The 27517-nt window shown below is 48.2% G+C and overlaps 1 protein-coding gene across 1 annotated transcript in view; it reads right to left on the bottom strand.

Moving 5' to 3' along the window:
• The window catches only part of NRAP (nebulin related anchoring protein), a 130785-nt gene that overhangs the window by 5368 nt on the left and 97900 nt on the right, over window positions 1–27517 (bottom strand). Inside the window, exons 31-40 of the mRNA XM_030202711.1 lie at window positions 25491–25595; window positions 24251–24349; window positions 21604–21708; window positions 18026–18133; window positions 16224–16535; window positions 13159–13263; window positions 7979–8077; window positions 7784–7888; window positions 6195–6302; window positions 3436–3747 (exon numbers count right to left, since the gene is read on the bottom strand). Of these exons, the coding sequence (XP_030058571.1) occupies window positions 3436–3747; window positions 6195–6302; window positions 7784–7888; window positions 7979–8077; window positions 13159–13263; window positions 16224–16535; window positions 18026–18133; window positions 21604–21708; window positions 24251–24349; window positions 25491–25595 (1458 nt within the window). The remainder of the gene's footprint in view (window positions 1–3435; window positions 3748–6194; window positions 6303–7783; window positions 7889–7978; window positions 8078–13158; window positions 13264–16223; window positions 16536–18025; window positions 18134–21603; window positions 21709–24250; window positions 24350–25490; window positions 25596–27517) is intronic.

Below are 27517 nucleotides of genomic sequence, written 5' to 3'. Positions count from 1 at the left end.
TTATCGATCTATCGATCGATCGATCGCTCGATCGATTATTATTATTTATTTATTTATATTTGTTGCATTTGTATCCCACATTTTCCCACCTATTTGTAGGCTCAATGTGGCTTACATAGTACCGGAGAGGCGTTACAGACTCCGGTGTAAAAAAATACAAAGTGATGTTGTGGTAAGATAAAGTTCATGTGGCAACAGCCACACTACGGAATCGTACGACGGAAGAGTTGTGTTATGTCCATTACGTTCTTTAATTTTGTTGTGTTGCAGAGATCAGGCATTTATATTGGATCGGTAGGGTATGCCTTTTTAAACAGGTTAGTTTTTACTGTTTTCCGGAAGTTTAGGTGGTCGTTCGTAGCAGTGGCGTAGCCACAGGTGGGCCTGGGTGGGCACAGGCCCACCCACTTTAGGCTCAGGCCCACCCATAAGTGACACAACTCTGATGCGGCTGGTGAGCCTCAAGCCTCCTCAGCAGAACACTCCCAGCATCTCTCCCTCCTCTCCTCCAAAGGCATTTTGGCATCTGTCAACTCAACCCCCCCAACCCCTCTGTACCTTTTCAATTTTCAATGTTTCCCAAAGAGCGACTCATACCCACAGCTCGTACCAGTTCAGAGCCTTCCCTCTGAAGTAACTTCCTGTTTCCACAATAGTGGTACCAGGTCAGAGGGAAGGCTCTGGACTGGTGAGAGCAGCAGGTATGAGTCACTGTTTGCTGACAGTGAAGCACTGAAGATCTGAAAAAGTATGAACGGAAGGAGGGGAGTGTGGAATTGAGAAATTATTGGTTGCCTGGGGGGGGGGGGGGAATGGAGGGAGAGATGCCGGATGGGATTTTTATGCCCACCCACTTTAGGCTCAGGCCCACCCAAAATTGGGTGTCTGGCTACGCCCCTGGTTCGTAGTTTTCAAGGCTTTTATATGCTGCTTAAATTGCAGTGGCTTGTGGTGAGAGGTACCAATTATTTCCATGTTGTGGGGGTGTTGGTGGGGGTGTGGAGAGCCCCGTAGGGCATCTGGGAGGAACCTATTTTATTTTATACAGAAATATTTCCTCTAAAGAACTGTCGCCACATCTCAAAAAAGATATAAAGGAATTGGAGAAGGTGCAGAGAAGGGCAACGAAAATGATAAAAGGGATGGAACGACTTCCCTGTGAGGAAAGGCTGAGAAGGTTAGGGCTCTTCAGCTTGGAGAAGAGGCGGCTGAGGGGTGATATGATAGAAGTCTACAAGATAATGAGCGGAGTAGAGAGGACAGATGTGAAGCGTTTGTTTACACTTTCAAACAATAATAGAACCAGGGGACACAAGATGAAGCTAGAATGTGGTAGATTGAAAACAAATAGGAGAAAGTTTTTCTTTACTCAGAGTGTAGTTAGACTCTGGAACTCGTTGTCGGAGAATGTAGTGACTGCGGCTGGCCTTACGGAGTTTAAGGGGGGTTTGGACAGATTCCTGAAGGAAAAGTCCATTGAACATTATTAAAAATTATTTTTTTTTTTTGGGGGGGGGGGGGGGGGGGTTGCCAGGTTCTTGAAGCTTGGATTGGAGACAGGATGCTGGGCTTGATGGACCCTTGGTCTTTTCCCAGTATGGAGATGCTTATGTGCTGTAGTCTCACCCACTTTGCACATGCTTAACAGATATTTTATTTTTGTTACATTTGTGCCCTGTGCTTTCCCACTCATGGCAGGCTCAATGTGGCTTACATGGGGCAATGGAGGGTTAAGTGACTTGCCCAGAATCACAAGGAGCAGCCTGTGCCTGAAGTGGGAATCGAACTCAGTTCCTCAGTTCCCCAGGACCAAAGTCCACCACCCTAACCACTAGGCCACTCCTCCACTGTTGCTACTATTGGAGATTCTACATGGAATGTTGCTATTCCACTAGAAGTCGGCCCTTGCAGATCACCAATGTGGCCGCGCAGGCTTCTGCTTCTGTGAGTCTGAATCACAGAAACAGAAGCCTGCGCAGCCTTCTACATGGAATGTTGCTAGTGGAATAGTAACATTCCATGTAGAATCTCCAATAGTAGCAACATTCCATGTAGAATCTCCAAAATAGTAGCAACAGAATCTCAATAGTAGCAGCATTCCATGTAGAATCTCCAGTAGTATCTATTTTATTTTTGTTACATTTGTACCCTGCGCTTTCCCACTCATGGCAGGCTCAATGCAGCTTACATGGGGCAATGGAGGGTTAAGTGACTTGCCCAGAGTCACAAGGAGCTGCCTGTGCCTGAAGTGGGAATCAAACTCAGTTCCTCAGGACCAAAGGCCACCACCCTAACCACTAGGCCACTCCTCCACAAGCACTATAGAGTAAATCCTATACATGGTTTATAGAATAGTGCTTACGTCCCAAAATCATGTCTAACTTTAGGCGCGGCCATTTGAACTAAAACCTGGTGCAAATATCCACACATAAATTTAGGCACAGATTCCCCTTATTCTCTGTGTGCGTAACTTGAAGGGACGTCCCCGATCTGCCCACAATCCTCCCATTTGCACACCCCATTTTTAGACTTCCGCATAAAATTTAGGAGCGTACATTTCTAATTAGTGCCAATAATTATTTGTTAAAAAGCCGATTACCTTCACTAATTAGCTAAATATTCAATTAAATTAGGCGTGCGCGCAACTAATAACAACGTTTATAGAACGAAAGGGTTAATGCCATCATAGAGCTGGGGTACGTGTTTTCATTTCAGACTGGAATTTCTTTTGTGGTTTTAGTACTTGTTAAACAGAGATCTAATATTGTTTTATCACCAAGCTATCTACTTTTGGGGGGGGGGGGGGGGGAGGGGGTAGAGAATTGCAGATAATCGGTCTACCTAGTCCTTTCTGCAGGGCCGCCGAGAGACTAGGCCGGGCCTGGGGCAAGGCTGCCCTGCCTCCGCCCCCCCCCCCCCCCCCCGTCGCTACCCCCACAGCTGCAGTCTGCGGTCTCACCAGCCCGCCTCCATGGCTCCGGGCCCCCTGCATTCAAGGCGGCAGTCGCAGATCGCCTCTCTTCGGGCCTTCCCTCCCTGTGTCCCGCCCTCGTCTGATGTAACTTCCAGTTTCCACGAGGGCGGGACACAGGGAGGGAAGGCCTGAAGGGAGGCGATCTGTGACTGCCGCTTCGAATGCAGGGAGCCAAGAGCCAAGGAGGCAGGCAGGTGAGACCAGGAACTGCAGTGCTGCCTGCCTGACCCCGGCGCCAGGCCCCCCTTGGAGGCCCGAGGAATTTTGTCCCCCCTGCCCCCCCCTCTCGGCGGCCCTGCCTTTCCGAGGGAAATGAGAATCATAAACTCTCATATGCAATAGTGTAATAGCAGGACTGTATTTAGTTTGTCCTGAGAAAGAGCAGGTGAGCTAATTAGCCTAGGAGTGAAAAGGTGAACTGGTTTGGCGAGGGTGGGGGAGAGGGTGGAGAGCATACTTACATCACTCTGCAGTTTGTGGGCCTCCTTGGCGTGCTTCAGGTTGAGCTGCTCGGGGTCACAGGTATAATGGTGCAGGTGCTGTCTGTAGTTCACGTCACTGGCTTGCTCTTGACTCCTCTTGGCGTGGAGGAATCCTGGCTGGTCTAGGGGGGTCTTGTACTGAAGCCTGGTGGCTGCAGACTCTCTCTTGTACTCCTGCTCGCTCTGCAGCTTGCTCATGTCCACGAAGTGTCTCATCTTGGGGTCGTCATCAATGCTGCGGAATCCAATCGGATGACCTTTCTCCCGCAGGAATGCCTCTCTGTATCTGAACTGTGGGGAGAGAAATCTTTATTTTCGGTATTCCTTTGTCAGACGTGCTAGTTATCCCTTCTAGAAGCCCACCACATCCTGCAAAGTCTCAGCGATTCCTTTAGCTATGCAAAGCTTATGAGGAGGAGTAGCCTAGTGGTTAGTGCAGTGGACTTTGATCCTGGGGAACGGGGTTCAATTCCCATTGCAGCTCCTTGTGATTCTAGGCAAGTCATTTAACCCTCCATTGCTCCTGGTACAAAATAAGTACCTGAATATATGTAAACCGCTTCGAATGTAGTTGCAAAAACCTCAGAAAGGCGGTATATCAAGTCCCATTTCCCTTTCCCCTTATGACATCACAATATCAGAAGTGAGCCAAGAATATGGGCAATCAAGCCATTGTGACATCACTGATGAGGTTGGCTCTTATTGGTGGAATGAGTTGAGGAGTAGCCTAGTGGTTAGTGCAGCGGACTTTGATCCTGGGGAACGGGGTTCAATTCCCATTGCAGCTCCTTGTGATTCTAGGCAAGTCATTTAACCCTCCATTGCCCCAGGTAGAAATAAGTACCTGTATATACTATGTAAACTGCTTTGAATGTAGTTGCAAAATGAAGAAGTATTTTGACACTCACCAGACAGGGCTTAACAAAGATCTGGGCTTGAGCAATCTTGTGTCACATACGGGGGCAGTGGTAGGAAAGGGTTGAGCAGACAGGGACAAAACACGGGAGGGAGGTTGTTGATGAAAATAGGAATCTATTTGCATGACTACCCAGTGGCAGTGGCGTTCCTAGGGTGGCTGACACCCGAGGCGGGTCGCCGATGCGCCCCCCCCAACCCCCCGGGTGCAGCGACCCCCCCTCCCCGGCGAAAGGACACCCCCCCTGGGTACAGTGTGACTCCCCCCCCCCCCCCCGGCGAAATGGCACCCCCCTGGGTACAGCGCAACCCCCCTCCCCCCGGCAAAAGGACACCCCCCCCGGTGCGTTTTTCCTTGCTGGGGGGGGGTGCCGCGTGCCTGTTGGCTTCGTTTGTTCCATGCTCCCTCTGCCCCGGAACAGGAAGTAACCTGTTCCGGGGCAGAGGGACTACAAAACGAACGAAGCCGGCAGGCGCGCGGCACCCCCCCCAGCAGCGTGCACCTGGAGCGGACCGCCCCCACCGCCCCCCCCCCCCTTGGTACGCCACTGCCCAGTGGACAACTCTCAACAGGGCAGACCGGATGGGCCATTTAGGTCTTTGTTGTTACTACGGAAACAAAGAGTGTCTGATTTTATTTATGCAGTAAAGTTCCTTTCAAATGCTTGATGTCAGTGGAGATTCTACATGGAATGTTGCTACTATTGAGATTTTTTTGCTACTATTGGAGATTCTACATGGAATGTTGCTACTATTGAGATTTTTTTGCTACTATTGGAGATTCTACATGGAATGTTGCTACTATTGGAGATTCTGTTGCTACTATTGGAGATTCTACATGGAATGTTGCTACTATTGGAGATTCTGTTGCTACTATTGGAGATTCTACATGGAATGTTGCTACTATTGGAGATTCTACATGGAATGTTGCTACTATTGAGATTTTTTTGCTACTATTGGAGATTCTACATGGAATGTTGCTACTATTGGAGATTCTGTTGCTACTATTGGAGATTCTACATGGAATGTTGCTACTATTGGAGATTCTACATGGAATGTTGCTACTATTGAGATTTTTTTGCTACTATTGGAGATTCTGTTGCTACTATTGGAGATTCTACATGGAATGTTGCTACTATTGGAGATTCTACATGGAATGTTGCTACTATTGGAGATTCTGTTGCTACTATTGGAGATTCTACATGGAATGTTGCTACTATTGGAGATTCTACATGGAATGTTGCTACTATTGGAGATTCTACATGGAATGTTGCTACTATTGGAGATTCTGTTGCTACTATTGGAGATTCTACATGGAATGTTGCTACTATTGAGATTTTTTTGCTACTATTGGAGATTCTACATGGAATGTTGCTACTATTGGAGATTCTACATGGAATGTTGCTATTCCACTAGCAACATTCCATGTAGAAGGCTGCACAGGCTTCTGTTTCTGTGAGTCTGACGTCCTGCACGTACTTGCAGGACGTCAGACTCACAGAAACAGAAGCCTGCGCGGCCACATTGGTGAACTGCAAGGGCCGACTTCTACATGGAATGTTGCTAGTGGAGGAGTAGCCTCGTGGTTAGTGCAGTGGACTTTGATCCTGGGGAACTGAGTTCAATTCCCACTGCAGCTCCTTGTGACTCTGGGCAAGTCACTTAACTCTCCATTGCCCTAGGTACAACTATAAGTACCTGTATAAAATATGTAAACCGCATTGAACGTGCTATGAGTGGAAAAGCGTGGGGTACAAATGTAACAAAAAAAAAAAGCAATGATTTTGTCATACAGTGAACAGGTTTTATGGATTCATCCTTACATCACTTGCGATATCTCTGGAAGCTTTGGCTGTCCGGAATGGGATGGCGTCCAGCCGGAGATCGTAGCCAAGAGCTCTGGTCTGTTCCCAAGAGGTTCTATAGGCTTTCTGTTGAAAAGAATGTGGATACAAAACATTCTGATGAGTTATGAATAAAGAATAATTTACATATTTATTTATGACAAATTCTGCAACTGTGTCTTCTGACAGGTAGCCAACGTCAGTTGCTAAAAAGGAATCAGTTTTTTGCCCCACCTGCCCAAATTATTATTTTTGGCACACAAATTTGTCTTAAGAGGGAAGTTATCAACGTGGTCCACCATTAAGACATGTTATTTCCTGTTAACCCAGGTTATTAGTAACTAGGGGGCTTTTTTACTAAGGCGTGTAGGCACATATGTGTGTCCAACGCGTGTCAATTTGGAACTACCACCCAGCTACCGCGTACCCGTGCGGTAATTCCATTTTTTACGCGAGTCCGATACACGCGTCAAAAATATTTTTCAGTTTCTACCATGTAGCACTAACCGGTGTGCGGTAATTGGCAGAGTATACGTGCTGCTTGGTCTCAACCTTGATTTTTGATTGCTGCCTGCCTAGACCTCTGCTTCAACCTGACTGTGCTTCCTGCTTGCTGACCACCTGGATCTCAGCTGAGACCTGACTCTATCTGTGGTGGCTGTCTACCTCGCTCCCTTGCTGCCTAGTCTGGTCCTCTTCCTGGTAGTTCTCTTGCCCAGATCCTCCAGAAGTCCTGCCAGCTGCCTGCACCCAGGGGCTCAATCTGTGGGGAACGGCGGCTATCGCAGGTGAAGCACTGGGCTTTCCGACTGCCTAGTCTAGAATTGATTGAGCCTGGAACTTGTGCTCTAGCATCAGCACAAGGGCTCGCAGCTGGCAGCTGTGCCCAGGTCGCTTGCGACAGCTCAGGACAGACCGTGACAGCTGCGCAGCAGTCCTCCACCAGCTTTTCTGCCAGTGGTGGTTAGTGTTTCAATATCATGTTTTGAACCACCAGAGACAGGCACCAGTTCTGTAGGACTATCAGGGGACCAACCTGTCCTTCACGATTGAAAACACACTATTGAAGCACTGGCAGAAATATGGACAGATGACTCCCACACAGTTTAGAAGGAACGTTGCACCCTGATAACCTCCAAAAGTGATCTGATACAAAATGCTGGCATGAAGGATAACTGGACAGTCCCAGGAGAAGAACCTGGATGGTGAGACTCCAAGGGGGTCTACTTCTGCTTTGTCAAAGAGTCATGCGACACTCAACACTTTACATTCCTTCATTTAACCAACTGTAATTTGTTAAAATTAGGATTGCTTCCTCTCGCTTTCAGAAGCTCTTATGCAGCGCCGGAAAGTTACTTTATTTGGGAAGAGGAAAAGTACAATCTAATCTAATTTGCACGTGTTTTTCTAAAGTTTCTTCATATCGATTAAACTCTGAGGGCAATCAATGGGAGGAACTCTTTTGAAAATGGATCTCTTAATGCCTCTAAATAGATAGATATTTTTCATTCTTATCCTATAACCCAAGCAAGAAGGATAGGAAAAGAGTGGTGTGCCCCATCACTTACATCACTGATCTGGGAAGCGTTCACACGAGCTCTGATGAAATCAGGGTGATCTGGAGGAAGGGTGTATCTGTGCATCGAGTCCGAATCTCCAGCCCTGTACAGTCTCTGTCAAATCCAAACAAAGTCAGTATGAACATCGTGCGCTTGTTCAGAGCACATCCGTATGAATGCACCGTACAGTAAAATGGAGCATACATCACTGCACTGGAGGTAGCTTGTCTTAGCGTGCACCAGGCCTGGAGAGTCAACCACCGCTGTAAACTTCATTGCACCTGGATTCTGACGATATTTTGTCTGGAAGGAGAGGAGAGACCTCAGTAAAACAGAGACAGAAGATATCATGATGAATTTCTTCTGAAATCACTGCCAAGGAAACAAAAATGTTTCTCCACAGTGTCTTTTCTCAAGCCAACATCTGCACAAACTCCTCCAAGCCAGTGGTGTATTTATTCCAGGTACGTGTGTTGCGTACACACCCCCTGCCCGACCGCACCCCTTTCCTTGCCTTAAAATCATCTCCCTCCAGTCTTCGCCCGGGCAGAGGCAGCAGTAGAGGCACTCACAGGTTACCTACGGCCTGCATTAGGTCTTTCTCTGTGAACCGTCCCGCCCCTTCTGACACAACTTCCTGTTTTGTGAAGGGTGCGACGGTTCATAGAGAAAACCTCGGTGCAGGCCACAGGCAGCCTATGAATGCCACTACCGCTGCTTCTGACCAGGCGAAGACTGGAGCGGAGCAGGTTATTTTAAGGTACCGGGGGTGGGGGGGCGCCCGGGGGAGTAAACCCCCGGTTAAAAATTTCTGCCTATGTCACTTAGGGTTACCATTTTTTGTCCCCCAAAAAGGAGTACACATGCCACGTCCCCACCACACACCCCACCCCTTTCACACCCCACCGCACCCCCTTTTCACACCCTCGCTCCGCCCCCTATCACATTTTCCCCTCCCCTCTGTCACATACCCCGTCGCCCCCCTCCCCTTACCTTACTACTGCCCTGGTGGTCTAGTGACCTCTTCGGGGCAGGAAAGAGCCCCCTCTTTCCTGCCCGGAGCACTGCCCTGCATGCATCCTTCCTGTTCCTGATCCTCGGCGCCGATTCAAAATGGCCGCAGAGAGTTGAAGTCTTGCGAGGTCACTTCAACTCTCGGCGGCCATTTTGAATCAGTGCCGAGGATCAGTAACAGGAAGGATGCATGCAGGGCAGCGCTCCGGGCAAGAAAGAGGGGGCTCTTTCCTGCCCCGAAGGCGGAAGAGGTCACTAGACCACCAGGGCACTAGTAAGGGGAGGGGAAGCTAGCAATCTGCCCGTTTGTCCGGATTTCTGGGAAAATGGGCAGATTGGCAAAACCCGCCCGGTGGCCCGGACATGTCCTCAAAAAGAGGACATGTCAGGGTAAATCCGGACATATGATAACCCTAATGTCACTGCTCCAAGCTTAGTTTGTAGGAAAGAATTTGAGGTCTTTCTCAGTTAATAAATGGTTCTGACATTTACCTCTTCTGTTTAATACTGAACAATACTTTCTTAGCCCTTAAGCATATATAGGGTCGGATCCAGTAAATTTTGCCCAAACTTAGGCGTCATTATGATTCATGCTAAGAGAGTATTCTGTAAAAGGCGCTCTGCATAGACCCCCCCCCCAATTCTATAAAAGCCACCAAAAATTGCACACGCGCAAAGTTGTGCATGTGCTCAGTTTGCGTGCAAAATTTAATTGAATAATGAGCTAATTAGTGCCAATAATTGGCACTAGATTTAATTGGCATTTACATGTGTAAATTTAGGTGTGGGAATCTGCACTTATAATTTACGTGTTATCTGACAAAGAGGGGCATGGAAATAGGAGGGTCGTGAGCGTAACGGGGGCGTTCTTAAAATAAACGTGAATTAATATGGAATAACGGGGATACGTGCCTAATGTAGGCATGCACATTTGCACCACATTTCAGTTGGTGCAAATGGCCAAGCCTAAAGTTAGGGGGCATAAGCGCTATTCTATAAACCGTGCCGAAATTTAAGTGTGGTTCACGCTTTCCAAAAATACTAGGACTAGGGGGCATGCGATGAAGCTACAATGTAGTAAATTTAAAACGAATCGGAGAAAATATTTCTTCACTCAACGTGTAATTAAACTCTGGAATTCGTTGCCAGAGAATGTGGTAAAGGCGGTTAGCTTAGCGGAGTTTTAAAAAGGTTTGGACGGCTTCCTAAAGGAAAAGGCCATAGACCGTTAATAAATGGACTTGGGGAAAATCCACTATTTCTGGGATAAGCAGTATAAAATGTTTTGTACATTTTTGGGATCTTGCCGGGTATTTGTGACCTGGATTGGCCACTGTTAGAAACAGGATGCTGGGCTTGATGGACCTTTGGTCTTTCCCGGTATGGTAATACTTATGTACTTATAGAACAGTGCTATTTTGGCACTGATTTTTTTTTGGCAGCATATCAGCGGCGTAGCTACAAGGGGCCACATGAGCCTAGACATCCCTCCAAAATGGATCCAGGGACCCTGGTTTGGTTAACGCTGTCCCCAACCCCCGCCAGCTGAAGTGATTCTCCAGTGCCTGTTCTCCTTACATGCCTGCCCTGCTTCCTTTTCCTCGCATGCATGTTTGGTTTTAGTGAAACTGAGCATGCGCGACACTGCGTGCATGCTCGATTTCATTATAAAATCGAGCATGCGCAACGGAAAGGGGAAGGAGAAACGCTTCAGCTGGCAGGGGTTGGGGACCCCCACCAGCCAAGGTATGTGGCATTGAGGCTGAGGGGGGGGGAGTGGTGGGGTGGCAGGCAGGCCAAAATGTGCCTCCTCACTTTGGGCTCTGAATCCCCCCAAATTTGAGGTCTGGCTATGCCCCTGCGTCATATATAGAATCTAGCCGAGAGTGTCCTTTACAGAAGAGTGGCTTAGCATGCTCCCCATGCCCCTAACTTTGGGTGAAAGGACTTATGCCTGCCACAATCCGGTATAAATCCTTATGCCCAAGCAAATCAAAGTGTTCTATAACATCGTGTCTAATTTCCGGGAACGCCCCTGACCTGTCCATGCCCCTCCCAAGGCCACGTCTACTTTTGAGTTGTGCGGTATGAAATTTTGACAGGCGTGTTACAGAATAGGGCGCAGGACAGATCACTGCTTAACTGCAAATGAGTGCCAATTAACACCAATAATTAATTGTTAAAACCTCATTAATTACTTCATATGCGCACGGAGCTTTGACCCAACATATGTAGGAGTGACTCCTGAATATGCTGGGTGCCAGTCTCATAATGGCTGCTGGGACATCCCGCAGTCTCGCGAGGCTGCCACAGTAAGTTTCAGCAGCCATTCTGATGCGGCGGCAGGCAGGAATGAGTGGGCTCCGGTCCTGCTCCAGAATTGGCCATTAAACCACCAGGGTTTGTTAAGGTAGGTCCATGGAGGACCAACAGGGTGGTCGAGAAGCCTGGGAGAGAGGGGGGAAGATTTCTGCAGGAAAGTGGGCAAATGTACAATCTGTGTTCTGAAGGGTGGGGGTGGGGACGCAGTGGTAGCTGAGTCATCTTTGACTCCTCCCTCTCCTTCTCTGCGCATATCCAGCAGATAACCAAGACCTGTCGCTTCTTCCTCTTTAACATCAGCAAAATTCGCCCTTTCCTCTCTGAACACACCACCCAAACTCTCGTCAACGCTCTCATTACCTCTCGTCTGGACTACTGCAACTTACTCCTCACCGGCCTCCCACTTAGCCATCTATCCCCCCTTCAATCTGTTCAGAACTCTGCTGCACGTCTCATATTCCGCCAGAACCGATATACTCATATCACCCCTCTCCTCAGGCCACTTCACTGGCTTCCGATCAGATACCGCATTCAATTCAAGCTTCTCCTTCTTACCTACAAATGCACTCAGTCTGCTGCCCCTCACTATCTTTCTACCCTCATCTCCCCTTACGTTCCCGCCCGTAACCTCCGTTCACAGGATAAATCCCTCCTCTCAGTACCCTTCTCCACCACCGCCAACTCCAGGCTCCGCTCATTCTGCCTCGCCTCACCCTATGCTTGGAACAACCTTCCTGAGCCCTTACGCCAAGCCCCCTCCCTGCCCGTCTTCAAGTCTTTGCTTAAAGCCCACCTCTTCAATGCTGCGTTCGGCACCTAACCCTTACCGTTCAGTGAATCCAGACTGCCCCAATTTGACTGCCCCTATCGGACCGACCGTTCACTTGTCTATTAGATTGTAAGCTCTTTGAGCAGGGACTGTCTCTCTTTGTTAAATTGTACAGCGCTGCGTAACCCTAGTAGCGCTCTAGAAATGTTAAGTAGTAGTAGTAGTAGTATTACATATAGCAGTGATTTAACCAGAGCTGAGATTGTGATGTCATAATGCCTCATTCCACCAATGCCTAAGAGCCAACCTCATCAGTGATGTCACAATGGCTCGACTGTCCTATACTTGGCTCATTTTATCCCCTTAGTGTGAAGAGTTTCAGTCTTTGGTAACCAGAGCTGATACTGTGATGTCATAATGCCTCATTCCACCAATGCCTAAGAGCCAACCTCATCAGTGATGTCACAATGGCTCGACTGTCCTATACTTGGCTCATTTTATCCCCTTAGTGTGAAGAGTTTCAGTCTTTGGTAACCAGAGCTGATACTGTGATGTCATAATGCCTCATTCCACCAATGCCTAAGAGCCAACCTCATCAGTGATGTCACAATGACTTGATTGTCCTATATTTGTCTCACTCTTATCTATTACATTGTAAGCTCTTTGAGCAGGGACTGTCTCTCTTTGTTAAATTGTACAGCGCTGCGTAACCCTAGTAGCGCTCTAGAAATGTTAAGTAGTAGTAGTAGTGAGATCATGGGTGGGGTACTGGGGTGGTAGGGAAGAGTTTCGATTTATGCAGAAACACAAACCCAGATTTCAGGTCCGTTTCGGTGCTGAACCCAAAGCCAAAATTAGGTCAGCCTCTAAAGAGCATAAAAGCCTTCTTCTGTTACCTAAATGCTGAAAATTCATTTGCTGTATTTAAATTCTTTGAGCCCTTTTTTTCTCTTCTTCTAATACAGGACTAATTAAATCCGGTAGCTACGCAGCTAGCCCCAGGACTTAGCAGCACTTAACACTGTATGCCACAAGACCAAGACTTCTGTCAGGAGACGCTGGACTCCCAGAGGGAAACATTATGCACTGGTGCGACCCTTTCCTGGCTCGAAAAGCCACAGGAACCACTTGAATCCTTCAGAATCACAGTTTGCTCAGGCGTGATCATGGAGCAGGTGAGGCAACAGAACAAAACCAATTGTACGTAAACTGTGCTGACAGGATCTTGGCAGGTAAAATATTTGCCTGGCTGTTGAGCCATGAAAAATTAATTTCCCACCTCACTGATGAGTTCTCCAGCCTTCTTTACACTTTCTATCTGTGGCGATCCCAGCGCCATCCAGCCAACTCCCCTCATGAAGTTCAGGTCAGATTTATAACGAGACTGTGGAAGGGAAGGGAAAACATGTTTTTATCAATTAGACCATTAAATCCAAAATAATTTGGGTCTACAAAGCATCCTTGCTGGGCATTAATATTTCAGAGCCCATGCATGTCAAATCCTAAAGTGAAATTGTTCATTTATTTATTTACTAGACTTTGAGCCCGTAAAAACGGGCTATTATAGGAAGGGGGGGTTGAAAGGCCCGCCCCCACCGCCGAGTTCGCGCCCCCACCACCGAGCCGTCACCACCCACCTTCCACCCGGCCGGGCCCTCGCTCCGCTATTGAAACAGCGAGGGTCCGGGAACGCAGCACTGAGCTCTGCTGAGCTGCCGACGTCGGCCTTCCTTCTTCTTCTCTGCCTGTCCTGCCCTCGTGTGACGTAACGTCGTCGAGGGCGGGACAGAGGCAGAGAAGAAGAAGGAAGGGCGATGTCGGCAGCTCAGCAGAGCTCAGTGCTGCGTTCCCGGACCCTCGCTGTTTCAATAGTGGAGCGAGGGCCCGACCGGGTAGAAGGTGGGTGGCGGCGGCGACTCGGGTGGGGGGAGCGTTAGACGGCGGTGTCCCTCCCTCAGCAATGCGCAGTACAGACCCTCTGTGTTCCGCCCCCCGTCATCACGTATTGACGTGGGGGCGGGGCAAAGAAGGTCTCTACTGCGCATTTGCGAATGAGTACGGTCACTCGCCGTTTATATGTTTGATTGCATTTGTATCCCACATTTTCCCACCTATTTGCAGGCTCAATGTGGCTTACAATGTTCCGTCATGGCAATCGCCATTCCAGAGTAAAAGATACAATTGGTGTTACACAAAGAACATGGATAACATAATAGAATTAAGCAATCAGGTATAGTGAGATAACATTCAGAATATCAGGTAAATGGTGATGCGTTGCAGATTCCTATTATGGATCATTGTGGTATGCCTTGTTGAAGAGATGAGTCTTCAGTGATTTACGAAAGTTGGTTAGGTCGTAGATTGTTTACAGGGGAAGTGGCAGTGCATTCTACAATTGCTTGCTCATATAGGAAAAGCTGGACGCATGCATTAATCTGTATTTTAGTCCGTTACAACTGGGGAAGTGAAGATTCAGGAATGTGCGTGCTGATCTTTTAGTGTTCCTGGTTGGCAAGTCAATGAGGTCTAACATGTAGGCCGGGGCATCTCCGTGAATAATTTGATGAATCAGAGTGCAAACCTTGAACGTGACACGCTCTTTAAGTGGAAGCCAGTGTAGTCTCTCTCTTATTCTCATTTATCCTTACTGTACAAGGAATTAAATAATACGTCTTAAGTGGTATGAGGAGAAGCCCTCTAAGTTGGAGTAACGTAACATAAAGAGGATGATAGCTTGTTTCTATAGGGTATCATGAAGCCCTTTTCTTTATGTGTGTCCCATAATCTCTCTATATAAAAGGCAACCCCAACGTTCTAATGAAGCCTCCACGGAAGTTGAGGCGCCCGAGATATCCGGTATGCCCCGGAGTGTCTGCACCGCCCTCGCGTCAAAACATCATGACGTCGAGGGCGGAGCAATGACACTCGAGGGCCGAAATGGAAACGCCACAGGCACGGCCACGGAGGTGCAGCAAAAAAACAAAACAAAAAAAACCCTCCCCACACACAGCGAACCCCGAACAACGACCGACGGTCACACGGAGGCAGGCAAGTAGCTCGGAGGGACGGAGGGAGGGGGCCCCTTGCTAGCGCCCGTTTCATTGCGCTCAGAAACGGGCATTTTTTTCCTAGTGTTTCATAAACAATACATGGGATATTACTTTTCTTTTGCAAAAACATGTTTAAAGAGCCTCCGAGGATAATTACTCTCATACACAACTCAAAAATAATACTACTGAAGAGCTATTTTTTATGTTTTTATCTATTTTATACCAATTTCTATCCATCTTATATCAGATTTTATTAAAAATAGGGAGGAAAAGCCTCAACAGACTCCTTGGCTACAGAGCCGTTCAATCACTGTCATCATAGGCTGAAAAGCCTCCCAAAAAGAGTTTTATTTTACAGTAAAGTCCAAACATGCGCTGTCAGCTCTCCTGGTCCTCTGCCCCTGCTGACGCCAACTTCGAGTTCCGGGGGCACAGGACCGGCAGAACTGAGCGCATGCCTGAAGGCAGTGCTGCGGCTCCGTGTTTGCTTTTTTGTTTTTCCATCGTTGCTGCTTTGGGAGAAGCAGCAGCAGGAACGGTAAGAAAAACCGATTCCATCTCAGCAGGAGACTTTCCCGCTGAATGCGGGAGACTTGGCAGGTCTGCCACCTTGACCGGGCATCCACAACCCTTCTACCCTTTCAGTGAAAAGTATTTCCTGATGTTGCTTTTAAGCTTAGCTCCTTACAGCCTCATTTCATGTCCTCTAGATTAGACAGCTGCACAGAAATGGGGGATTGCAGTTATCCCAGGGAACCTGCGGGATTCCCAAGGGGATGAAAGAAGATACTGTGGGAAATCCTGCAGGAGTGTAGTCAAAATCTCTGGTGACTCCAGAATGAGGCTTGGAAAGCACTGAGAGCAGCAACTGGAACATCAGAATGAGGCTTGGAACATTCGGAAAGAGCCTGTTGTAGTGCTAGAATGAGGCTTGGAATGCCCAGAGAGACAGCTGGAACACCAGAATGAGGCTTGGAACACTCATTGGCTGAATAGTGAAAACCATCCATCCAACAAACCACGGGAGGCTGCTGGGGTTGGAAGGAAACAGGACTACATGCAAGTAAATAATAGCATCGACTCCTGTCGGTGTGGATGGGGATGGAATGGATCTTAGCGGGTATGAGTGGATATAGCTTAGATTCCATTGGGGATGGGTAAAACGTTTGTCCCCGTGCAACCCCCTACTCTAGATTTATAACTTCCCCGTCTTTGAAAAAGATTTTGTTTGCTCATTAATACTGTTCAATTATTGTGAAGGCTGCGCGGTACTTTCACAGTCTGAGATTCCTACCTCACTTTGGAGTTTATGGACCTTCTTTGCCCACTCTATTTTGATGTCGTCGGGTAGCACGGTGTAGTCATGGAGTCGCTGCTTGTAGTCTTGTGTACTAGCCAAAGCCTGGGCCCTCCTGGCATGGACGAAGTTCACCATGTCCATGGGCAGGTGGAAGTGGGACATGGTTTGCTGGGAATCTTTTCTGTACTGTTGCTGGCTTTGCAGCCGGGCCATTTGGAGGCAGTGCAGCATCTTTGGGTCATCCAGAATGCTCCTGGCACCAATGTGCTTCCCCTTCTCCTGCACAAAGGTGTGTTTGTACTGGTACTATAAAGGAAAGGCAGATGAACACTGGTAAACATACAACACTCAATTTTAGTCAAAACATAACTTAAAAGGTGACTGCTTTTTTTTCTGATGCTTTCACAGCACAGCAGCATCCTCCCTTTACAGAGTAATAGTTGGGGGATCCTTCTTCTTGCCGCATCCTGCCTATGCGGAAACAGGAAGTTACTCCACAGGAGGCGGGACACGGCAGGAAGAAGGACCTATAGCCGGCAGAGCACTCTCTCTCATTCGCTGTTGGGTGAGGGGGTATCAGCAGTGGTGGGGAGAGCAGCAGTGGTGGTAGTTGGAGTAGGGGGAGGAGGTGGCAGCAGGGCCCTTATGATTGTTTGTCCCGGACCTAGCTTTGTCTTTCAGTGGCCCTGGATGGAGATGAAAAGGAACTGGAGAGGTAAGATGTTGCCATATTAAAGGGGGGGGAGGGGGCAGGAAGAGGTACAGGGAAGATGATGAAGATCATGGGAAACTAAGAAGAGATATCATCATATTGAAAAAGTTCTTTATTTAGAAAAAATGAAAATGGACCAGTGACAACAAGGGGGAGAAATTCTTGATGGAACAAGAAATTTACATCCATTAAGTTTCTCCACTGATGTCTGGAAGACTTAAAAAAATCAAGCTTTGTTGGGAGGCGGGGATAGTGCTGGGCAGACGTATACGGTCTGTGCCAGAGCCGGTGGTGGGAGGCGGGGCTGGTGGTTGGGAGGCGGGGATAGTGCTGGGCAGACTTATACGGTCTGTGCCAGAGCCGGTGGTGGGAAGCAGGGATAGTGATGGGCAGACTTATACGGTCTGTGCCAGAGCCGGTGGTGGGAGGCGGGGCTGGTGGTTGGGAGGCGGGGATAGTGCTGGGCAGACTTATACGGTCTGTGCCCTGAAGAGGACAGGTACAAATCAAAGTAGGGTATACACAAAAAGTAGCACATATGAGTTTATCTTGTTGGGCAGACTGGATGGACCGCGCAGGTCTTTTTCTGCCATCATCTATTATGTTACTATGTTAGAAGTGGGTTTGGTGACATTCTATATCAACTGCATTTTGATCTAATGTTGTTGTTTGCAGCATACTTGTCTACAGAGTCCAGAGTTGTCTTCACTCACTGATACACGTCTTTCTCATTGTCTTATAAGTCACCAACAGGTATCAGCCAGGAGCTGGAAAGGTAGCCATCAGGACCGGCCGAACCAGTAGACAAGTCTAGTCAGCTGCCTAGGGCAGCAGCTTCGGTCAAAGCTAAACAATAAATCCTGAGAGATACCCAAACTCAAAGATCCATCAGCTCATGACTTAACTTGTGCTTTATGGGGCACTTATGTAATAATCATGGTGTTGAGTTTAGTTAGTAACGGCGTGGGGGGAGGGGCTTCAGGCTAGCAGCCTGAATTTTAATTGAGGAGTGGGGTTATAAGGCAGAAGGTTGACCTAGGGTGCCCACTACCCTTGCACCAGATCTGATAGCCAGGCTACTCACATCACTGGCAATCTCTCTGGAAGCCTTAGCAGTCTGGAAAGGAATAGCCTCCATGGTCAGATGGTAGCCCAAAGCTCTCAGGTTATGCCAGGATTCTCTGTATTTGGCCTAAAGTGGTAGAAGCAAAGAAAGATTTTACTCCTTTTATTTCATAAGCAAAAATGAGCGTCACACACACATTTTCAGAGAAGTAACTCAAAAAGATTTATTATACAACAACTTCCCTATGAAGAAAGGCTAGGGCTTTTCAGCTTGGAGAAGAGACGGCTGAGGGGAGACATGATAGAGGTATGTAAAATAATGAGTGGAGTGGAACAGGTGGATGTGAAGCGTCTGTTCACGCTTTCCAAAATTACTAGGACTAGGGGGCATGTGATGGAACTACAGTGTAGTACATTTAAAACAAATAGGAGAAAATGTTTCTTCACCCAACGCGTAATTAAACTCTGGAATTCGTTGCTGGAGAACGTGGTGAAGGCGGTTAGCTTGGCAGAGTTTAAAAAGGGGTTGGATGTTTTCCTAAAGGACAAGTCCATAAACCACTACTAAACGGACTTGGAAAAATTCAAAATCCCAGGAATAACATGTATAGAATGTCTGTACGTTTGGGAAGCTTGCCAGGTGCCCTTGGCCTGGATTGGCCGCTGTCGTGGACAGGATGCTGGGCTCGATGGACCCTTGGTCTTTTCCCAGTGTGGCATTACTTATGTACTTATGTCCTCTACTTCGCTCACTTTTATTACATAGAGCAGTGATTTAACCTATTGTGATGTCATAGTAGCTCATTCCACCAATAAGAGCCAACCTCATTAGTGATGTCACAATGGCTTGATTGTATAGAATGTTTGTACGTTTGGGAAGCTTGCCAGGTGCCCTTGGCCTGGATTGGCCGCTGTCGTGGACAGGATGCTGGGCTCAATGGACCCTTGGTCTTTTCCCAGTGTGGCATTACTTATGTACTTATGTCCTCTACTTGTCTCACTTTTATTACATAGAGCAGTGATTTCACCTATTGTGATGTCATAGTGGCTCATTCCACCAATAAGAGCCAACCTCATTAGTGATGTCACAATGGCTTGATTGTATAGAATGTTTGTACGTTTGGGAAGCTCGCCAGGTGCCCTTGGCCTGGATTGGCTGCTGTCGTGGACAGGATGCTGGGCTCGATGGACCCTTGGTCTTTTCCCAGTGTGGCATTACTTATGTACTTATGTCCTCTACTTGGCTCACTTTTATTACATAGAGCAGTGATTTAACCTATTGTGATGTCATAGTGGCTCATTCCACCAATAAGAGCCAACCTCATTAGTGATGTCACAATGGCTTGATTGTATAGAATGTTTGTACGTTTGGGAAGCTCGCCAGGTGCCCTTGGCCTGGATTGGCCGCTGTCGTGGACAGGATGCTGGGCTCGATGGACCCTTGGTCTTTTCCCAGTATGGCATTACTTATGTGCTTATGTAAAAAATTCCCTTTGCTACATGCTTCGTATGAAGGTATATCGGTAAGTGTGGTAGAAATGGGCCTCTGTAAGTACATACAGAGGCCCATTTCTACCACACATCTGGTCATTAATATTATTCCAGCGGGGTGGGCACTGGTGCACCAGAAAATCACACCAAAAACCTTAGGTATTTCCACTTCCGGTCTAGGGTTGTTATTAAGTGCGGGACTGAGAGGCGCTTATAGAGATTTTTTAAGGCCAGATGTCGCCCTGCTCCTTCAAACGTCCGTGCACAAAAGACTTTTTACTAAGCTACGGTAAAAGGGGACCTGTGCTAGCGTCAGCGCGTGTGTTTGACTACGCACACATGGCTCAGGCAGTGCCAGTCAAGTGTGCGTGTCGACGGGACCCCTCGCAGCCCGAGGACGCCGCTTGTGTTGAGGTAGGGGACATGACACCCATCTATTTCCTCTTTACCCTATTAAGTGTAAAGCGCTGCGTACGTCCGGTAGCGCTACAGAAATGATAAGTAGTATTAGTAACATATGTAGGGTGGAGGTTGAGAGACAGAGGCTTTTTTCCTTTCTCATATTTTGCAGTCCACAGGATTATAATAGTACATTAGGAGGCTCATTTTCAAAGCACTTAGACTTACAAAGTTCTATAGGTTACTATGGAACTTTGTAAGTCTAAGTGCTTTGAATATATGCCTCTAAGTATCTTGCAGTTTATACAAGAGAGGTTGTGTTTTGTATATTACGTACTCTCTTATCCTTTTATTGCTAAATCAGCCATAGATCTGGCATAAATGTTCACGCCTAAGTGTAGGCGGGTAATGCAGATTTACGCCAGTATCCTATAAGGATACTTTTGCATAAATGTTCTTATAAAATAGGCACACCACCTGTGCAAATATGGCACTTAAATATTAGTGCCCTGTTTCCACTGTACCTAAACTACACCCTTAGGAAAGATTACACACAGATAATGTTTTCCATGTGCCAGTCGTGTTGCTGCAGGGGGGCTTGAGTGGGCACAGGCCCATTCTTTTTTGGCTCAGGCCCACCCAGCAGCAGCGCCTCACTCCCCTCTCTCTCTCCTCCAGCAACCCAGCATCCCCCCACTCTCTGAATCCACCCCCCCCCCCCCCGGTCTCTCCTCGGTATACCCAGGTAGCCACAGTGATTCATCTATGCCACCTGTGCCAGCCCCCACAGGCTTCCCTCTGCCACATCCTGCCCTCGCTGACATCACTTCCTGTTTTCTCAGTGGTGGGAATACTGCAGAGGGAAGCCTGTGGGGGCTGGTGCAGATAACAAAGATGATTCACTGTGGCCACCGGGACACATCTGAGGTACAACGGGGAGGGACGGGTGGATTCAGAGAAGGGGAAGATGCCAATCTTTGTGGGCAGTGCAGGGGCGTAGCCAGACAGCAGATTTTGGGTCGGCCTAGGCAAGAAGTGGGTGGGCACCAAATGTTCTCTCCCCCACCCCCACATCAAAAAAATATCTCAGCTGGTGGGAAAATGCTTCTCTCCAGTCTCCAGCTTGGTAGTCTGCAGCAGGCATGCGCTGAAAACTGAGCATGCGAAGGTGCCAGTATTGTGGAGAGCAGCTACTGCTGGATGGGCCTGAGCCCTAAGTGGGTGGGCCCCGGCTCACCCAGGCCCACCTGTGGCTACGCCACTGGGACAGTGGGGTTGGGAAGGACAGAAGGAATGCTGAGCAAGGAAGGAGGAGTTGGAAGGGCCCACCTAAGTCGACAGTGGGCCCACCCAAAATTGTAGGTCCGGTTACGCCTTTGCCATTTGTGTACTTTTCAAGTGTGTATGTGCTGTTTTTCTAAACAAGAATCATATGAAGGGGGGTGTTATAACAACATACAGAATTCCCAGTGAAAAGAAAGAAAACACCTCAGCTTTCCCTTTCTATTAAGGAAGAGTAACAAATGAAAATTATGAATTGGGCACTATCAGGGAGTATTTTGAGGGAGGACTTGGGGTGCCGGGGGGGGGGGGGGGGGGTTCATTTCCTAACTATGAGCACAGATAGGTCTCCTGGCTTTAGTCACTCATCAGTCACCTTTAAACCCGTCTTCAATTTTTAAGAACAGGGTGAACTTCAATACTCACATCACTGAGGTTAGCAGCATTGATTCTCGCCCGAGTAAACTCGGGCAAGCCGAGGGTTAATGTGTAGCGATGCAGGCTGTCTTCCCCTGCTGCTCTGTACAGGCGCTGGAGGTGCAGAGGAAAAAAATGGTTTGTAATAATTTCATGCCACAGTTCTAAAACACATACATATCTTGCTCTCCCATGAAATGCAGTTAGAGAGCCGTCATAAACAGTACATTAGCAATACGGGAATCTGACAAAGAATCACGTAACTATGAGCACTGGAAAACAGAATATTTGAACAAATATTTTTTTACAGAATGGGTGGCAGATGTATGAAATGAACTCCAAAGGGAGGCGGTGGGGACAAAACCAGGAAAAATATTGCAGAAAACCTGGGAAATGCATTCAAACTCTCTAGGGCCCCAATGCTCAACGGTCCGCTGTCAGAGGCGCAGGGCCGCCGAGAGGGGGGGGGGGGGGGGGGCAAAATTCCCCGGGCCTCTAAGGATCTTGGGTAGTGGAAATTTAGGTATGTTCATGTTGATCCTGTTGTGTTTCTGGTTGGAAGGTCTATGAGGTCTGTCATGTATCCCAGGGCTTCGCCGTAGATAATTTTATGAACCAGGGCGCAGATTTTGAAAGCAATGCGTTCTTTGATTGGGAGCCAGTGCAGTTTTTCTCAGAGGTGTTTGGCGCTTTCGAATCGCGTTATTTTTGGCTGTTTTAAAAATAACCAGCTAAGTTGATATTCAGACTTAGTCAGGGACTGTCTTTCTTCTATGTTTGTGCAGCGCTGCGTATGCCTTGTAGCGCTATAGAAATGCTAAATAGTAGTAGTAGTAGTTATCTTTAAACCGGCCAAATATAGCCCATGTTTTCACGTGGCCAAATATGGCCGCCAAACTGGCTTTAAAAAAAAATCGACGGATAGCCAGTTATATCTGGCGATATAACCGGCTATTTTGTGGACGGGACACTGGGTCCTTTTTTCACTCTTTTTGGTCTTGCCCAGTGACACAGGATTTGGGGGCCAGATTAATCCGCTAAATGGGGAGCGTGTTGGGCGGTGGGGTGCTTGGGTCAGTGGAACAACTTTTACTAAATAAACCAGGGAAATTCAGGGGGTCAGACAAGGGGGCACCCCTATCAAACATATAAACGGCAAGTGACCGACTCACCTGCAAATGAGCAGTAGAGTCGGAACGCTGGGAGTGTAGAAGTCCAAGCCCCGCCTCCACCAGCAGTACAGCCCAATAGGGAGGAGGGCTTGGACATGGGCGTGGAAATCGGACGAGGAGGGAGCAGGGAGGGAAGGAGGGGGCGGAACTGAGGGAGACAGACGCTGGGGGGAGGGCAGGGGAGAGAGCAGGGTTGGTGGCGGGGGGTGGGGAGGCCATAGGAAAACAAAAAACTAGCCCGTTGTTACGGGCTTAACGGCTAGTTGTTTGATAAAATAAGCTTGGTGGGCCGTAAGTGTATTCTCCGGTATTGGACACTGTCGGATCCCCCCCGGCATATTGGCATTGGAGGAATCAGCTGGGTGGGGGGCAGAGATGCTAGGGGTTCAAACACAACCCCCCCCCACTTCTTGCTAGTATGGGATTTTTACCTGCAAACCCTTGGTTCACGTGGCCGCAGTTTGCTCGTTAATACCCTACAGACACTACAGTTATTATTTTACTTCTTCAACTTGACAGCAGTTTATCTTGATGATGTTTGTCTGGGTCTCCGTCCACCCCCTCCTCTTGCTTTTGGGAGAGGGAGGGGGTGATCTGGTTTGGGGTTTCCCCTTGTGTTGGTTGATTGCTGCTCAGAGGACCATAAGAACACACAGGTCCTCTGTGGCTGTACTTGATATCATTTGTTTTCCATTTGGGGGGAAGGGGGGTGGTCTGGAGAATAATTTCTTATGACACTGTTCTGTCTGTAACTCAGGGGCGTAGCCAGACTTCGGTGGGAGGGGGGTCCAGAGCCCGAGGTGAGGGGGTACATTTTAGCCCCCCCGGCACCGCCAACCCCCCCCCCCCCCCCCGCCATTGCCAACCCCGCCGCTACCACCAACTTTGCCCCCTCCCCGTCGATGACCCTCTCGACCCCCCCCCCCTCCTGCCGCCAACCCGCCGTCGCCTACCTTTGCTGGCGGGGGACCCCAATCCCCACCAGCTGAGGTCCTCTTCTTCCCGCAAAAGGCTTCCTTCTGTTGCTGACTTCAGACTCACAGAACGAAGCCTTGCAGATCAGCAAGGCTTCGTTCTGTGAGTCTGACGACCTGCGCATCAGAAACAGAAGGAAGCCTTTTGCGGGAAGAAGAGGACCTCGGCTGGCGGGGGTTGGGGTCCCCCGCCAGCAAAGGCAGGCGAAGGCGGGGGGGGGGGTCGAGAGGGTCATCTGCAGGGGGTCCAGGGCCAAATCTACGGGGGCCCAGGCCCCCCTGGCCCCACGTAGCTACACCACTGCTGTAAAAACTGTTTAAACATTACCGGCTAGCTGTAAACTGGGGATATTCAACGGGGGATAGACGGTTATCCCCCGTTGAATATCGGCGGATAGCTGGTTAAGCACTATTTAACCAGTCATCAGCCGTTCTGGCCGCTTAAATAGTGCTGAAAGTCAGGGGGACAGAGTCTCTGATAATTTTAATGCTGTGTGTAGAGCCACTCACCTCATTAGTTATTACGTTGCTGAATTTGGCATGGAGGAGGTCAGGGGAGTCAGTCACGGAGGTAAACGTGAATGAATGCGGCTGCTGACGATACTTACTCTGAGTTCAAACAAAGAAGAAATTAATTAGGTAGGTAATCCTTCAAATTTTTCTTTATGATGGAGGAAACCAGCCTTATGCTTTGTTTTAAACTAGGCAGTGATGATCCTAGGTCGGCTGCCACCCGGGGCGGATCGCCAATGCACCCCCCCCCCCCCCCCGGGGTGCATTCTTAGCTGCTGGGAGCAGCCGCACGGCTCTCGGCTCCCCGCTCCCTCTGCCCCGGAACAGGAAGTAACCTGTTCCGGGGCAGAGGGAGCAGGGAATCAGCGGAGCCGACAGGTGCGCGGCTGCTTTCTGCACCCCTCCAGCGGCGTGCGCCCGGGGCGGACCGACCCCACTGCCCCGCCCTTGGTACGCCGCTCAAACTAGGTATTACGAGCACAGTGAAATAAAGTGACTTGTTTAAAATCACCCAGATGGCAGAGGTGAATCCTGACCTCACATCACCAGTCTTTCTGAATCATGGTCCCAATGTTAAAATCGATAGCCCCCGCACCCCATCCCTAATCTGGCCTATTAGGTCAGAGGGAAACCTCTTTTTGACAGGGATGAGGCCTCACAATTTCCTCCTGCTCCTTTGGAGCTCCAGAACCCTACAAAGCAGTTTATGTTGGTCTATGACATCAAGAACTTTCACTCTGAACCGCCCGAGTTTTATCCCCTTTCAGCTCATGTGACCATTCTAAATATAATCCTAAGGGCCGCAACCCTTGACTTCCTCTGAAACATGGAACTTGTGTTCGGCCACTAGGTGTCACCATTGAGCAACAGCTGGGGCTTCCCTCCCACTGGGGCTGAGAGTACTGACTTCATAGCATCCCCAGCATGGGTCCAGGAGCAGAAGCCTGGCCCAGGTGTACCAGCATCCTTTAGTAAAACAATGTGTGACACTTTCACTGAGACACTGAACCGGGCTCACAATGCTAATCTGTCATTTATCATATTATCTTTCCCCCAATCACTAAAGCAACAAAGGGTCATGCCTTAATATAGAAATTTACAATATTGTACGATTTGATCTAGTTTAACAAGACTATGGTAGAAAAGACTGAGAACGAAGGGCTGGATTTAGCCCCTTTTTAAACCAGAAATGCTAACAATACGCTATCAGAAAAGGCCACAGTCTCCATCGTCTTACCTCACTGATGAGATCTGAGGCTTTCTTCTTGCCTTCAATCTCCAAAGCCCCCGTTGCAATCCAGCCGGCTCCTCTCATAAAATTCAGGTCAGATCGGTATAATATCTGTTGGAAAACGGATCCAAAATACTTATATTACATTCACCATGGTGTTCCAGTTCAAAATCCAAAGCCACTTTGTTGGGTCATTATATTGTTTCATGCACGAATCCGGGTATAACTAATCCGTCACATGTCAAGAGAGAGTGGACTTCTGGGCTGATCCCCCAATGCACACTAACCCAATAGTCCTGGATTCCGTAGGGAATGTGCCAGAGGCCACTGGGAGAGGGGCTAGTCCCAATTGTTGGGATGGCAACATCCTTCTACTGACAACATTAAGAACATAAGAATAGCCATACTGGGTCAGACCAATGGTCTATCTAGCCCAGTATCCTGCTTCCAAAAGAGGCCAATCCAGGTCACAAGTACCTGGCAGAATCCCAATTAGTAGCAACATTCCGGGATCCCAAATAGCAACATTTCGGAATCCCAAAGAGTAACAAGATTCCAGAATTCTGAAGAGTAGCAACAGTCCATGCTACCAATCTCGGGGCAAGCAGTGACTTCCCCATGTCCATCTCAATAACAGACTACGGATTTTTCCTCCAGGAACTTGTCCAAACCTTTTTTAAACCCAGATATGCTAACCACTGTTACCTAATCCTCTGGCAATGAGTTGCAGAGCTTAACTATTCTTTGAGTGAAAAAATATTCCCTCCTATTTGTTTTAAAAGTATTCCCGTGTAATTTCATGATGTGTTACCTGGTCTTTATACTTTTTGAAAGAGTGAAAAGTTGATTCACTTGTACTCTTCTACACCACTCAGGATTTTGTAGACATCAATCATATCCCCCCCCCCCCCTCAGCTGTCTCTTTTCCAAGCTGAAGAGCCCCAACCTCTTTAGCCTTTCCTCATATGGAGGAGTTCCATCCCCTTTATCATTTTGGTCACTTTTCTATGAACCTTTTCTAATTCCACTATACTTTTTCTGATATACGGTGATCACAATTGAATGCAATACTCAAGGTGAGGTCGCACCGTGGAGCAACCACGGAGAAGCATTATAATATGCTTGGTCTTATTTACCATCCCTTTCCTAATAATTCCTAGCATCTTGTTTGCTTTTTTGACCACCGCGGCACAAATATGAAACAATTTTGCATGAAGCAGAAAAACAACATCAAAGTTGTTTCTTTTTAAAGAACATCACTGCTATTTGTCAATTTCAGGGGTCCTTTTACGAAGGAGTGGTAAGTCCAACGTGGCCTTACAGCCCAGTGGCGGTAGTTCCCTCCCCCAGCTCGTGCCGTTTCTGCCACTGCAAAAATATTTCAATTTTTGTAGCTCCGGTATGTACCCAGTGGCAATTGGTTACTGCCGGGTTAGCACGAGAGCCCTTACCGCCGCCTCAATGGGTGTCGATTAATTCCCCCCCCCCCCCAAAAAAAAAATGGCCATGCGACAAGTGTTCAAAATTCTGCTGTACAACTAATATTCCGCCAGGGTCGTTATGCTCATATTAGCCCTCTCCTCAAGTCACTTCACTGGCTTCCTATCCGTTTCACAGACACACAGCCAGATGGGGTTCACACCTTCAACAGACACACAGCCAGATGGGGTTCACACCCAGAAGGCGTTTTAGCCGAAACACGGACCGTGTTGGGTCATAATACAGGTTTCTTTTGGAGCATCTTACCTTGATGTGGTGACTGACCACTTGATACTGGTTCCTTTACACCCAGTTTCTGTTTGTGTTCCTATCCGTTTCCGCATACAGTTCAAACTCCTCTTGTTGACCTGTAAGTACATTCACTCTGCAACTCCTCAGTACCTCTCCACTCTCATCTCTCCCTACATTCCTCCCCGGGAACTCCGTTCACTGGGTAAATCTCTCTTATCTGCACCCTTCTCCTCCACCGCTAACTCCAGACTCTGTTCCTTTTATCTTGCTGCACCATATGCCTGGAATAGACTTCCTGAGCC

The sequence above is a fragment of the Microcaecilia unicolor genome, chromosome 5 (assembly GCF_901765095.1).
Source record: "Microcaecilia unicolor chromosome 5, aMicUni1.1, whole genome shotgun sequence".
In the NCBI taxonomy this organism is placed as follows: Eukaryota; Metazoa; Chordata; class Amphibia; order Gymnophiona; family Siphonopidae; genus Microcaecilia; species Microcaecilia unicolor.
Note: the sequence above shows the minus strand (reverse complement) of the source record. Positions and strands in the feature narration are given on the sequence as shown.